This window comes from Dictyostelium discoideum, assembly GCF_000004695.1.
Source record: "Dictyostelium discoideum AX4 chromosome 1 chromosome, whole genome shotgun sequence".
Lineage (NCBI taxonomy): Eukaryota > Evosea > Eumycetozoa > Dictyosteliales > Dictyosteliaceae > Dictyostelium > Dictyostelium discoideum.
The window spans coordinates 1,144,070-1,156,569 of record NC_007087.3 but is presented as its reverse complement, the minus strand read 5'-3'; the positions used below and the strand labels follow the sequence as shown (position 1 = coordinate 1,156,569).

The following is a 12,500-nucleotide window of genomic DNA, read 5'->3' as shown; positions in this document are numbered from 1 at the left end:
TTTTCATCTAAAACTTTTAATGTTGTAATAAAAACTTTATCTGAAAAATTAATTTCCTGATTTGAAATATTACCTTTAATTTTTGATTTGAATTTGATTAATTGATCAAAGAATAAATTGATTCTATTAATATCTAAAAAAAATATTAAATGCTCATTTAAAATTTGTAATTTATCACGTATTAAACTTTTTTCCAATACTTTATAGAGTGATTCAACTGAAGTTTTATCATCAAAGATTTTTTTAATTGAAATTTTAAAATTGAAAAATTGATCTTCGTCTTCATCCAATTCTCCATATACTTCATTTAAATATTTTTTAAGATATATTGATTTCATTGACAAGTATTCATATTGAAAATAGTTTGAATTCAAATCAATACAAAATGGTTTGTCTCCATAATTGGCTTCTTCTATTAAATAATAACCTACGTAAACCCAATCAAATTTACCACATTTATGACTTTGTTTTAATAAAAGTTTATAAATTTCCTCTACTAACTTTTCAAATAGATTTTGATACCTTAATTCTGAAAAATTATCAGTATCAATATTTGGAGATGATGGTGGTGACGTTGTACTTGAGTCACTACTACTTCTACTTCTACTACTACTTCTACTACTACCACTACTACTACTACTTCTACTTCTACTACTTCTACTACTACCACTACTACTACTACTTCTGCTTCTACTACTACTACTGGTAGTTGTAGAGGGAATATATGTTGAATACTTATAATCGATTAATAAAAACTCAATAAACAAACAAAGACTTTCTATATCTCCAGAGCAATCACTAATATAAAATTCAAAATCTTCAAATATTTCTAAACTAGCTGAAAAAATTCTAGACATATCTTTACTATTGAAATAGCCATAAAAAGACAATGGACCGGGTTCACCTATTGAATGATAGAATGTAGAAAACAAAATTGGTAGAAATCTTCTTTCTAAATTTTCAGTTGAAAATTCAATACCAGTAAAATTAATATCTTTTATAATAAGTTCACCACAATCGCTTCTTATCAATAACAGGTTTAAAAATTCTTTAAACGCAGTTGTTGAAAAATTTTTGAAATTAATTTTTATCAAGTATCTGAATGTTTTATAAAAATTATTTGAAAAATCTTCATCCTCATATTCATCTTTTTCATCTTCATCTTCATCTTCATCTTCATCTTCATCTTCATCTTCATCTTCATCTTCATCTTCATCTTCATCTTCATCTTCATCTTCATCTTCATCTTCATCTTGATCTTCATCTTGATCTTCATCTTCATGTTCGTGTTCATCTTTATCTTCATGTTTATCTTTTTCATCTTTATTAATAAATTTTTCAGTAAATGAATTTAATAATAATGTACTGAAATTATAATACTCTTCAATTGGACCATTTATATTTAAATTGATAATTTTTTTAATTTCATTAACATTGAAATCAATGATTGCATTATAAAATGGTATTGAATATAGTAATGATCTTTCTTTACCATTGAGTTTATATTTTTCAATTGTATATTCGATTAAATCAATTGATTTCAAACGTAAATAATTAACAATTATCTTTGAAAATGTTGAATGACCACATGTATTAAATAACCAATCAATTGTTTCTTTATCATCAATACTCATTGTAACTGATGGTACTTTACTATCTTTAGTAAATGGATAATATGATTTAATATTCTTTAAAAATGAATTCCATTCTAGTGGAAAATAACATTTAATTGATTGAATATGTAAATATTTATCTTTTTTTTCGTCTGCACCACCATTTTCATCAGCTCCATTTTCATCTGCACCACCATTTCCATCTGCACCATTTTCATTAGCACCGTTTTCATTTGGTTCTGAATCAATTGATGATGACAATGACGATGAAGATGATGATGAACAACAATATTGATTAATTGAATTTAAAAATTCTAAATATTGATCTTTAGTATCTGATGAATAAAGAAAACAAAACATAATAATAATATGATCACAATATAAGTTACCAATTAATTCATATACATCTTTTGATGAATAATATTTAATGAATTCTAAAATGGATTCTTTTGAATTATTATTAAAAATAATCTCTACTTGAGATAAAACTGTTTCATTTTCTCTATAAATATCAATTGGAACATATTTTTTAAAAATCTCTTGAAACACTTGTTTTTGTTGTTGTTGTTTTTGTTGTTTTTCATTTTTTTCAATTACTTTTTTTAATAATTCTAAATTAAAAGTATTGAGTGAATATAATAGCTCTGTTTCAATCTTTTTATTAATATCTATAAATTGTAAATATTCAACATCATCATGATCATCATCGATTATCTCTTTATAATTTAAAATGTATTGTTTATAAACATCATTTGAATATGGAGAATATAATTTTAAAAGACTTTTAAATTCATTACCATAATCTTGATCATGGGAATTTTCTTTATTATTATTAACTATTTTTAAAATGTTTTCAATCTTTTCTTTTAATATTGAAGAATCTTTAGTGATTGAATTCACTTTTTTTTTAAATATTTCAATGTTAAATTCAATTTCTAAAAACTTTAAATTGAATAACCTCTTTTTAATTTCAAATGATTCAATTTCAAAGAATTTATTAATTTCAATTTTTGAAACATTTATATCACCATCTGGTTTTGTGATATTGGTGGTGGTGGTGGTGGTGGTATTATAAAGTGTTGGATTATCTAAAATAAATTCTAATAACTCTTCATTGCAACGATAACTATTATTAATTGTAATAGAAATAATTTTATTTTTTAATTCATTTGAAGGTACTAATTGATGAAATTGTTCCAATTGTTGTTGTTGCTGATTTTTAAATAGTGATGAATTTAATAAAGTTTTTAACATTGAAACATTTGAATTTCCAATTATACTTTGAATGTGTGAATCTTTAATTATTAAAAGAGGTTTTTGATGTAGTTGATTTGTTGAAATTTCATTTGGATAATTTAATAAAAGATTTAAAACTTTTTCATTTGATTCAAATATTGCTTTTTGTATAAAATCAAAACTATTATCTAATTTTAATGTTTCTCTATTTTTTAAAATTAATAATAATAATTTTTCATTTTTTTTTTCATCTTCAATATTTTGTTTTTTTTTAAATATCGAAATCATTGAATCCTCTTCAACAATTATTGACTCTTTATTATCTAATTTACATTTTAATAATTTATAGAGATTCTTTTCGATCATAAATTTTAATGAAATAATATATTTAAATTTTATTCTATTAAATGAATGAATCTTTGTATAATCATTATATTTTATTGGTATTTTTACCATAACATCGAAAATATTATTAAATAATAATTTATTTTTAAAAACTTTCCAAAATAAAATTTCATTCTTACTACTATTTATTTCTTTCATTGTTTAATGTGAATGTATTGTTAAAAAAAAAAAAAAAATGATATAAGATAAAAACACTAGGAAAAAAAAAAAAAATAAAAAAAAAAAAAATTACAATTTCAAAAAAAAAAAAATCTTGGCCACTAAGAAATATTGAAATAAAAAAATTAAAAAAAATTAAAAATAAAAATTAAATTGAATTATCTGGCAATCACAAAAAAAAAAAATCTTGTTAAACTGAAGAGTGAGCAAGCAGATGCAAGTGAAAGAAGTCAGGCGACTGACAGCATGCAAGCTGCAGCAGTGATATGCTAGTATCAGTGTGCTGCCCTAGCAGCGGAGAAAAATTGGTTTCCTTTAAAAAAAAAAAAAATGGTTTCCTTTAAAAAAAAAAATCTTGCTTAAAGGAAAAAAAAAAAAAATTGGGTTGCTGGTAAAAATTTAAATAAAAATAATAATAAAAAAATAAAGTCAAAATTAAATTTTAGGCTAGCTTTAAATTTAAAAATAATACAGATTACTTTATTTTATTTTTACAATAAATTATTATAATGGTACAGTATTTTACACTTAAAAAATTTAATTACAACCACATGAATAACTTCTGGTTGCACTGAGATTGATATCAATATCAATGTTTACATTGAGATCAACAATTGCTAGTAAACCAGCACCTGGATAACCATAACTACCACCACCACATGAACCACATGCAATTGAATTTGAACCCATTGATAAACCAGAGGCATTCTTTGATGATACACTTGATTTAGATGAAGTGTTCATTGGTTTTGAAATTGAGGTTAAGGCAGCTAATATATTTTTAAAAAAAAAAATTAAAATTTAGTTTTAAATTTTAATAGTTTACATAATTTTTTTTTTTTTTTTAATATTTACATAATAAAGACATTTTTTTTTTTTTGGTGTTTTAAAATTAATTTGATTTAAAATTGAATGATTTATAAAAAAAAAATTGTATTTTAATTTATAGTTTTCTTTTTTAATTAAACAACATTTAAAAATATTAATAATTGTTAACGATTTAATTTTAATTTTTAATTTTTAATCTATTAAATCTTGATTACTTTCTTAAAAGTAGAATTTAAAAACTGTTGAAAATAAAAAACTTTTATCCCTTAAAAGATTAATTGATTATTTTGGTGAAAGTATGTATTAGAGGTACTGTTAAAATATATATTTTATTTCAAACCACTGATCGAATAAAATAAATAAGTTTTTTTTTTTTTATAATAATCCACAAAAAAAAAAATAAAAATAATTTATAACAACCTAAAAAAAGTTAAAACCAAACTTTATTGATTTTCAAAAAATAGTATTTGTTAATATATTAATTTATTTGTAAAAAAAAAAAAATACTACCTGCATGCATTATTTTATTTTTAAAAAAAAAAAAAAAAAAAAAAAACACAAAAAAAAAAAAACACAAAAAAAAAAAAAAATGAATAAATACATAAGAAATCTGATCAAGATTTATCAGATTCTACATAGAATTAAATTTAATTAAATTCGTTAATGTAATTAAATAAAAATTTCTTTTTTTTTTTTTATTACTATTTAATTAATTTAAAAAAAAAAAAAAAGTATAAATAATTTTTTTTTTTTTTTTTTTATATCATTCATTTCAAAATCAAAAAAACTTATTCCAACAATGTCGTTATTATGTAAATATTCTTTTTTTTTAAAAAAAAAAAGTTTAATTAATATAAAAATTTTAAATTATTAAACTATTTTTTTTTTTTTTTTTTTTTTTTTTTTTTTTTTTTTTTTTAGCTGCCTTGACCTCAATTTCAAAACCAATGAACACTTCATCTAAATCAAGTGTATCATCAAAGAATGTCTCTGGTTTATCAATGGGTTCAAATTCAATTGCATGTGGTTCATGTGGTGGTAGTTATGGTTATCCAGGTGCTGGTTTACTCGCAATTGTTGATCTCAATGTAAACATTGATATTGATATCAATCTCAGTGCAACCAGAAGTTATTCATGTGGTTGTAATTAATTTATAATTTTAAAATCATAAAAAATTACAATTGTTGTAAAAATATTAAAATAAAAAATAAAAAATTCTTTAAATTATTTTAAATTAAAATTTTCTTTATTTCTTTTGAAACTCATCTTTTTTTAAATTTTTTTTTTTTTTTTTTTTTTTTTTTTTTTTTTTTTTTTTTTTTTTTTTTTTTTTTTTTTTTTTTTTTTTACAAAAAAGAAAATAATATCAAAATCATTTTTTAATTAACCTTTTTTTTTACAATTTATCTATTAAATCTATATAATTATCTTTTTAAAAGTTAAATTGCATAATTCGAAATTATAGATTTAAAAGATTTAAATGAATTATCTTTAGGTAAAAAAAAAAAGATTTAAAAAAAAAAAAAAAAAAAAAAAAAAAAAAAATAAATTTTTTAATTAAAAAAAAAAATTATAAATAGCTTTTTTATTTTTTTTTTTAATCAATCAATTTAAAAATCATTCATCTAACAATTTACAATGTCTTTATTATGTAAATACTGTTTATGAAAATTATTATATATTTTATTTTAATTTAATATTAATCAATTTTTTTTTTTTTTTTTTAGCTGCCTTAACCTCAATTTCAAAACCAATGAACACTTCATCTAAATCAAGTGTATCATCAAAGAATGCTTCTGGTTTATCAATGGGTTCAAATTCAATTGCATGTGGTTCATGTGGTGGTGGTAGTTATGGTTATCCAGGTGCTGGTTTACTTGCAATTGTCGATGTCAATGTAAACATTGATATTGATATCAATCTCAGTGCAACCAGAAGTTATTCATGTGGTTGTAATTAAATTTAATTATTATTTTATTTTTTTTTTTTAAAAAAAAAAAAAAAAAAAAAAAAACTTGTATAATTACATTAATGTACATCAATATTAAATCTTTTTAGAAAATAAATATAAAAAAATAAAAATTTAGTTTCTATTTGATTTAAACCCGTAAATATATAATTCTTTTTTTTTTATTTATTTTTTTAATTCGAAAAAAAAAAAAAATAATAAAAAAAAAAAAAAATAAATGGAAACACACCACACAATCACACAAATATTATTTAAATTTAATATTTTTAATATTTTAAATATAATTGATGTGCGATAATAATAATAAGTTTTGTTTATCAGCTAAAAATAACAATCCCCCAATGGAATGATAGAAATTAGAAAAAAAAAAAAAAATTAAAAAATAATTAAATAAATATTGATTTTCTTTTTTTATCACTGTGGTTGTATTTGTGTTTAGCTAATTATAGTATCTTAACAACTTATTTATTTCAACTTAAAAATATACAAATATTTAAAAAAAAAAAAAATTATAATTAAGAAAAAAAAAAAAAAAATTGAATAAATTAAAATAAATTAAAATAAATTATACCTCAAATTTAAAAATATAATAGAAATAAATAATAGTTATAAATAATAATAATATAAAGATTAATTATTAATATAAATTGTTTTTTTTTAAAAAAAAATGAATTCATATATATATAAAGAAGAAGATTGGGAAATTGTAGAGACATTAAAATCAAATGTTTTTAAAGTAAATAATAAAAACAATATTGTTTTAAATGGAAATTCTTTTAAAACTTGTATTTTAAAAATTATTATAAATAAGGTAAATTTTTAATAATTATTTATATTTAATTTTAATTTTTTAAAATAATGGAATTAATTTTTTTTTTTTTTTTTTTTTTTTTTTTTTTTTTTTTTTTTGAAATAAAAAGGATAAAAATGTTTGGAAAGAAGGTCAAGTTTTAGAAAAATTGAAAAATATTGATAGTATAGTAAAATGTTATGGTTGGTGTTGTAATAAACATACTACATATATATTTATTGAATATATTAATGGATATACTTTAGAAGAATATGTTTTAAAAAATCATCCGATTCCAGAGAAAGAATTAAGTGAAATAATTGAAGATTTAATAAAATCATTAGCATCAATTCATGAAATTGGAGTTATTCATAGAGATTTAAAATTGGAAAATGTCATGTTTGATAAAGAATCTAATAAATGGAAACTAATTGATTTTGGCCTCTCTTTTAGTTTTTCACCATCTAACGATGGTTCAAAATGTTATACACAATGTGGTAGTATTGGTTATATTCCACCAGAAATTAAATTGGGTGGCCAATGTGGTAGAAAATCTGATATCTGGATATTTGGTTGCCTTGTAATTAAAATGCTAGGTGGGGAATTGGAAGAAACTGAAATCCAAATTGATGGTGCAAGTTTTAATAATAATAATAACAAACCAAATATTTGGATACCAAAAATTCCACCACATGCTTCTAAATTTTTACAAAATTTTATTCAAAAATGTTTTTTTGAAGAAGAAGTTTTAAGATTTGATTCAATAACTTTGATTGATCATCCATTTTTATCTGTATGTTTAACGAATATTTTAAAAGATTAATCTTTTTTTTTATTTTTTTTTCATTAATTTTAATATTAATTTATTAATTTATAGTTATTTAAAAGTAAAGGAAATATGCTTTATTTAATTCAAAGAGGTCATAAAAGATGGATGGATATAACCCAAAAGAAGAAAGGAATTAAAATTGAGGGTAAAACATTTACTTTTGAAGATAATGATAATAAAGAACCATTTGGACCTGGAATAGTTCCAGATGGAACTGTTGAATTAATATTTAAAAAAACATTCAATCAACGATTAATTCCTGGATCTATACCATCCACTGTCCAAATTCTTGATTTTGGTGTAGATGGTGATAGTTTCTTTAATCAAGAAATGGATGATGATTTATTTTTAGATTGTGATTTAAAATCTTTGACTTTAGGTAACGCTTTCACACATACCTTACCATATTTTGGTTCACTTTGCTATTTGTCATTAGGAAGAAATAGAAATGCACTTCAAAATTTACCACCAACATTAGAAACTTTGAAATACTATGGTGAAGTACAAACTGATCTTAATATAAAATCAATTCCACATGTTAAAAATTTATTAATTCCATTTAATAATCACTCAATTATTATTGATACAATTCCACCAACCGTAAAATATTTGGCATGGGGAAAATTAAAAGATTTGGAAGCAATTGAAACTTTAAAAAATTTACCACCATCTGTAAATGATTTAACTTTTTCTTGTCCACCAGATGTATTTGATAAAATTCAAAGAAAACATATTCCAGATTCAATTTCAATTATAATTATTAATCAACATGTAATTGAATTAAAAAATTCTGATAATTCTGAAACATATTTAAAAGATAATATTGTTTGTTAAAAAAAAAAAAAAAAAAAAAAAAAAAAAAAAAAAAAAAAAAAAAAAAAAGATTATTTTAATAATATAAATTTTTATTTTTCTTTCTAATTTTAAATAACAATAAAATAATAATAAATAAATAATAAATTTAAAAGTAACTTTTTTTTTTTTATTTTAATCATTCACTTTTTATTAAAAAAAAAAATTACTATAACATGAACAATTTTTACGATATATATCTTATTATTTTTGTATATTTTAAATGATCATTTATTATATTATTCATTATAGTAAATAAAATAAATAAAAAAATATAAATTTTCAAGAATTTCACCACACCATTTGGGCAAATAATAATATAATTTAAAAAAACTTTTTTTAAAATTAATTTTTAGTTTCCCCCTTTTTTAATTTTATTTTTTTTTTCTTTTTTTTTTATTTACAAATAAAACAAGTGCGTGTGGGCTTTTTTTTAAAAAAAATAAAATAAAATAAAATAAAAATAAAAAAAAAAAAAAAAAGGTCATATAAAAAAAAAAAAATAAAAAAAAAAAACATCAATATATATTATTAACTGCAACACATAAAAAATGATTGAAAATGATAACACTTTCAATAAGGATGAATGGGAAATTATTGAAAAAAATTATAGAAAAGGTGGGTTTTCTAAAATATCAAAAGCAAAAAAGAAAAATGGTATAATTAATGGAACTATTGTAAATAAAAAAATGATTGCAATTAAAAAAATTAAATTTGATGTAAATTACTTTTTATTTTAATTTAAATTTAATCTTTTTATTTAAAAATTATCAATATTATTATTATTACTAATATTAAAATTATTTTAAAAATAAAAATAAAACAAAAAAAAATAAAAAAAATTATAAAAGGATAAAATTCAATTTAATGAAGTGAATAATTTAGAATTAATAAAAAATAAAAATAAAGAGATGCAAATAAGTTCAATAATTGATTATTTTGGATATGGAATTAAAGGAAAAAATAAATTATATATTTATTTAGAATTTATTGAAGGAAAAACAATTTATGAATTAAAAAAAAAAAAATTTCCTTTAAATGAAAAACAAATTTCAATAATTTTAAAAAAATGTTTAGAAACTATGAAATTTCTTCATAATAATTGTAATTTAATTCATATGGATTTAAAATGTGATAATATAATTTTAAAACCCAATAATTATGATAATAATAATAATAATAATAATAATAATAATAATAATAATAATAATAATAATAATAATAGTAATATTAATGATGATAATAATAATAGTAATAGTAATATTAATGATGATAATAATTTTGATATAAAGATTATTGACTATGGATTGTCTCAAAAGATTGGAGATTTAAAAAGAGATCATTATGGTACATATTTACCTGATGAATGTATTCTTAATAACGTATCAATTGTTAATTATACATTTGATGTATATAGCTTGGGTTTTATATCATTCGAATTATTTTATCCAACACAATTTGAAATAAAACCTATAAAGTTAACTCATATTTACGAATATGTAGAAAAAAGTCAAATATCACCACTTTTTTTAAACTTTATAAAAAAATGTATAGGTAGATATTTAGATATTGATGTATTAGAAATTCATCCATTTTTAAATGTAAATAATTTTGAAAACTACTTTAAAATATTAATAAATATGTACTAATTTAATATAATAATAATTAAAAAAAAATAAAAAAAAAAGGAAAATTATGATAATTTTGAAAATTACTTTAAATTTTTAAAACAAACACCATTGAAACGAATTAAATATCGAAATGGAATAAATGGTGAAAATGATATTTTAAGAATTAATAATTCAACAACGATAACAAGTGAACAATTTCCAAATAATAGTAAAATGATTGAATTTGGTGATGATTTCAATGGAATTATTAATGTCGATTATATAGCTAATAAAAAGGTTGTTATTTTAAATAATCCAAATTATAATATTATTAATTTAGACTTTTGTTTCAGTAATGTTGAATATATATGTATTAAAGGTATTGGAGTATTGGAAATTAGTAAAATTACACACAACAGTTTAGAAACGTTTATTTATGAAGGAGAATTTAAAAATGATTTTATCCTTAAACCTTATCTTTTCACAAATACGAAACACCTAATTTTAAAAAATTATAAAAATTATATTCGTCATCGTGGTATTATTCCTGAAGGTGTAACATTTTTAGAATTAAGTGATTCAATTGGTATAGAAGTAATTAAAACATTTATCCATTTACCAAAATCTATTGAAGAATTATGTTTTGGTTGCACTGAAGAAACATTAAAACAGATCGAAAGAAATTTAATTCTACAAAGTATAAACTTTTTTATTATAAATGGAAAATTAATGAAATTTTCAAAAAACAATAATTTAGAATATTATGAATAAAAAAATAATTTTATTTTTAATTTTATTATTATTATTATTTTATTATTTATTTTTTTATCTTATTAAAAATTAAGAAATGAAATAAAATATGAAAGTAACCTTTGGTTATTTTCTTTAGTTTTAGAACGAAGCAATCAGATATGTAATCATTGAATTTTGTTCCTCTATCTGTAGTACCCAGAGATGTTGGATTATTATGTGGTGTGACGCACCATTATTGTCTGAGATTGTGATCAAAAAAAAAAAAATAATAAAAATAGTTTTCTTTTTTTTTTTTTTTTTTTTAAGGATATCTCTATTGATTGTAAAAATTGATGATTGAAGAAATTGCACTTTCTAATTCATCAATTGTATCATTAACAATATGAGATTGATTTTCATCATTTCCAAGTGGTAAATCATTTTGGTTTGAAATTTCGAAAATGTTGATTGAAATTATTAATTTGTTCATTTTATTTCTTTTTAGATAATAATAAAAAAAAAAAAATAAAAAAAAAAAATGTTAGTAAGTAAGAGAAGAAAAAGAAAAATAAATGATAATTGTACAAAAAAAAAAAAAAAAAATAAGAAAAGATAAAAATTAAAATACATACAATTTTATTTTTTTATTTGTGTTGCTTTTATTTTATTTTATCAAATGATTATTATTTTCATTTTCCTTCAATTTATAGTTTTTTTTTTTCTTTTATTTTGCGGCTTTTTTTTTTTTTTTGGGTTGTTGTTAAACCCAAAAATAGACCTTATTTTCCAAAAGTTCACTTGTGATGCTAAAAAAAAAAAATAAAAAAAAAATAAATAAAAAATTAAAAAAAAATAAAATTCGAATAAAAAAAAAAAATTTGGAACAGAACACCCAACAGAAGCCGTTTTTTTTTTTTTATTTTTAATTGAACTATAATTGACACAGAGATTTACCTTTGCACCCAATCGAATTGAAAAAAAGGTTAAAAAAAGATATAAACTTTTCCTTTAATCATTTTTTTTATTTTTTATTTTTTTTATTTTTTATTTTATTTTTTATTTTTTATTTTATTTTTTTATTTTTTATTTTTATTTTTTTTTTTATTTTTTTTTTTTTTTTTAATACCCAAGAAATTTTGTTAAACAAATTTTTTTTTTTTTTATATTTTTTTTTTTATATTTTATTTTTTAAATTTATTTTTTAAATTTATTTTTTAAATTTATTTATTTTATTCATATCATTTTCTTTTATAAAATTGATAATATTATGTCTCTTAAATTTGCCAAAATTAATTTCACTATCAGAATGGCTTTTTTTTTATTGAGAGATGATTGCTATTTGTTTTTTTTTTTTTTTTTTTTTTTTTTTTCAAAAAAAAAAAACAATTTTTTGAACATCCTTTACCCCGGATTTTTACATTATGTACAAGTTTTTTTTTTTTTTTTTTTTTTCATTTTTTTTTCCATATTTTTTTT

At 19.2% G+C, this 12,500-nt stretch overlaps 7 protein-coding genes across 7 annotated transcripts in view; 4 read left to right on the top strand and 3 right to left on the bottom strand.

Moving 5' to 3' along the window:
- DDB_G0267938 (hypothetical protein) overlaps window positions 1-3,392 on the bottom strand; it is a gene marked incomplete at both ends in the record, with an annotated part of 3,546 nt that extends 154 nt beyond the window's left edge. Inside the window, one exon of the mRNA XM_642341.1 lies at window positions 1-3,392. This exon is cut by the window's left edge and continues 154 nt beyond it. Coding sequence (XP_647433.1) covers window positions 1-3,392 — 3,392 coding nt within the window.
- Window positions 3,393-3,950: 558 nt separating this feature from the next.
- Window positions 3,951-4,281, bottom strand: DDB_G0267936 (hssA/2C/7E family protein; the record flags this gene model as incomplete). Its single annotated transcript, XM_642340.1, has 2 exons — window positions 3,951-4,183; window positions 4,269-4,281. 2 exons carry the CDS (start codon window positions 4,279-4,281, stop codon window positions 3,951-3,953), a joined length of 246 nt encoding a protein of 81 aa, XP_647432.1.
- A 759-nt stretch (window positions 4,282-5,040) lies between these two features.
- DDB_G0268400 (hssA/2C/7E family protein) lies at window positions 5,041-5,392 on the top strand (the record flags this gene model as incomplete). Its single annotated transcript, XM_642339.2, has 2 exons — window positions 5,041-5,053; window positions 5,163-5,392. The coding sequence occupies 2 exons, from the start codon at window positions 5,041-5,043 to the stop codon at window positions 5,390-5,392; spliced, it is 243 nt and encodes an 80-aa protein (XP_647431.2).
- Window positions 5,393-5,880: 488 nt separating this feature from the next.
- DDB_G0268398 (hssA/2C/7E family protein) lies at window positions 5,881-6,202 on the top strand (the record flags this gene model as incomplete). Its single annotated transcript, XM_642338.1, has 2 exons — window positions 5,881-5,893; window positions 5,970-6,202. 2 exons carry the CDS (start codon window positions 5,881-5,883, stop codon window positions 6,200-6,202), a joined length of 246 nt encoding a protein of 81 aa, XP_647430.1.
- Window positions 6,203-6,878: 676 nt separating this feature from the next.
- On the top strand, window positions 6,879-8,664 carry fnkB (FNIP repeat-containing protein; the record flags this gene model as incomplete). Its single annotated transcript, XM_642337.1, has 3 exons — window positions 6,879-7,022; window positions 7,132-7,794; window positions 7,879-8,664. 3 exons carry the CDS (start codon window positions 6,879-6,881, stop codon window positions 8,662-8,664), a joined length of 1,593 nt encoding a protein of 530 aa, XP_647429.1.
- A 569-nt stretch (window positions 8,665-9,233) lies between these two features.
- DDB_G0268550 (protein kinase, STE group) lies at window positions 9,234-11,063 on the top strand (the record flags this gene model as incomplete). Its single annotated transcript, XM_642336.1, has 3 exons — window positions 9,234-9,401; window positions 9,534-10,283; window positions 10,371-11,063. The coding sequence occupies 3 exons, from the start codon at window positions 9,234-9,236 to the stop codon at window positions 11,061-11,063; spliced, it is 1,611 nt and encodes a 536-aa protein (XP_647428.1).
- A 295-nt stretch (window positions 11,064-11,358) lies between these two features.
- DDB_G0267932 (hypothetical protein) lies at window positions 11,359-11,514 on the bottom strand (the record flags this gene model as incomplete). Its single annotated transcript, XM_642335.1, has 1 exon — window positions 11,359-11,514. One exon carries the CDS (start codon window positions 11,512-11,514, stop codon window positions 11,359-11,361), a length of 156 nt encoding a protein of 51 aa, XP_647427.1.
- Window positions 11,515-12,500: the final 986 nt, after the last annotated feature.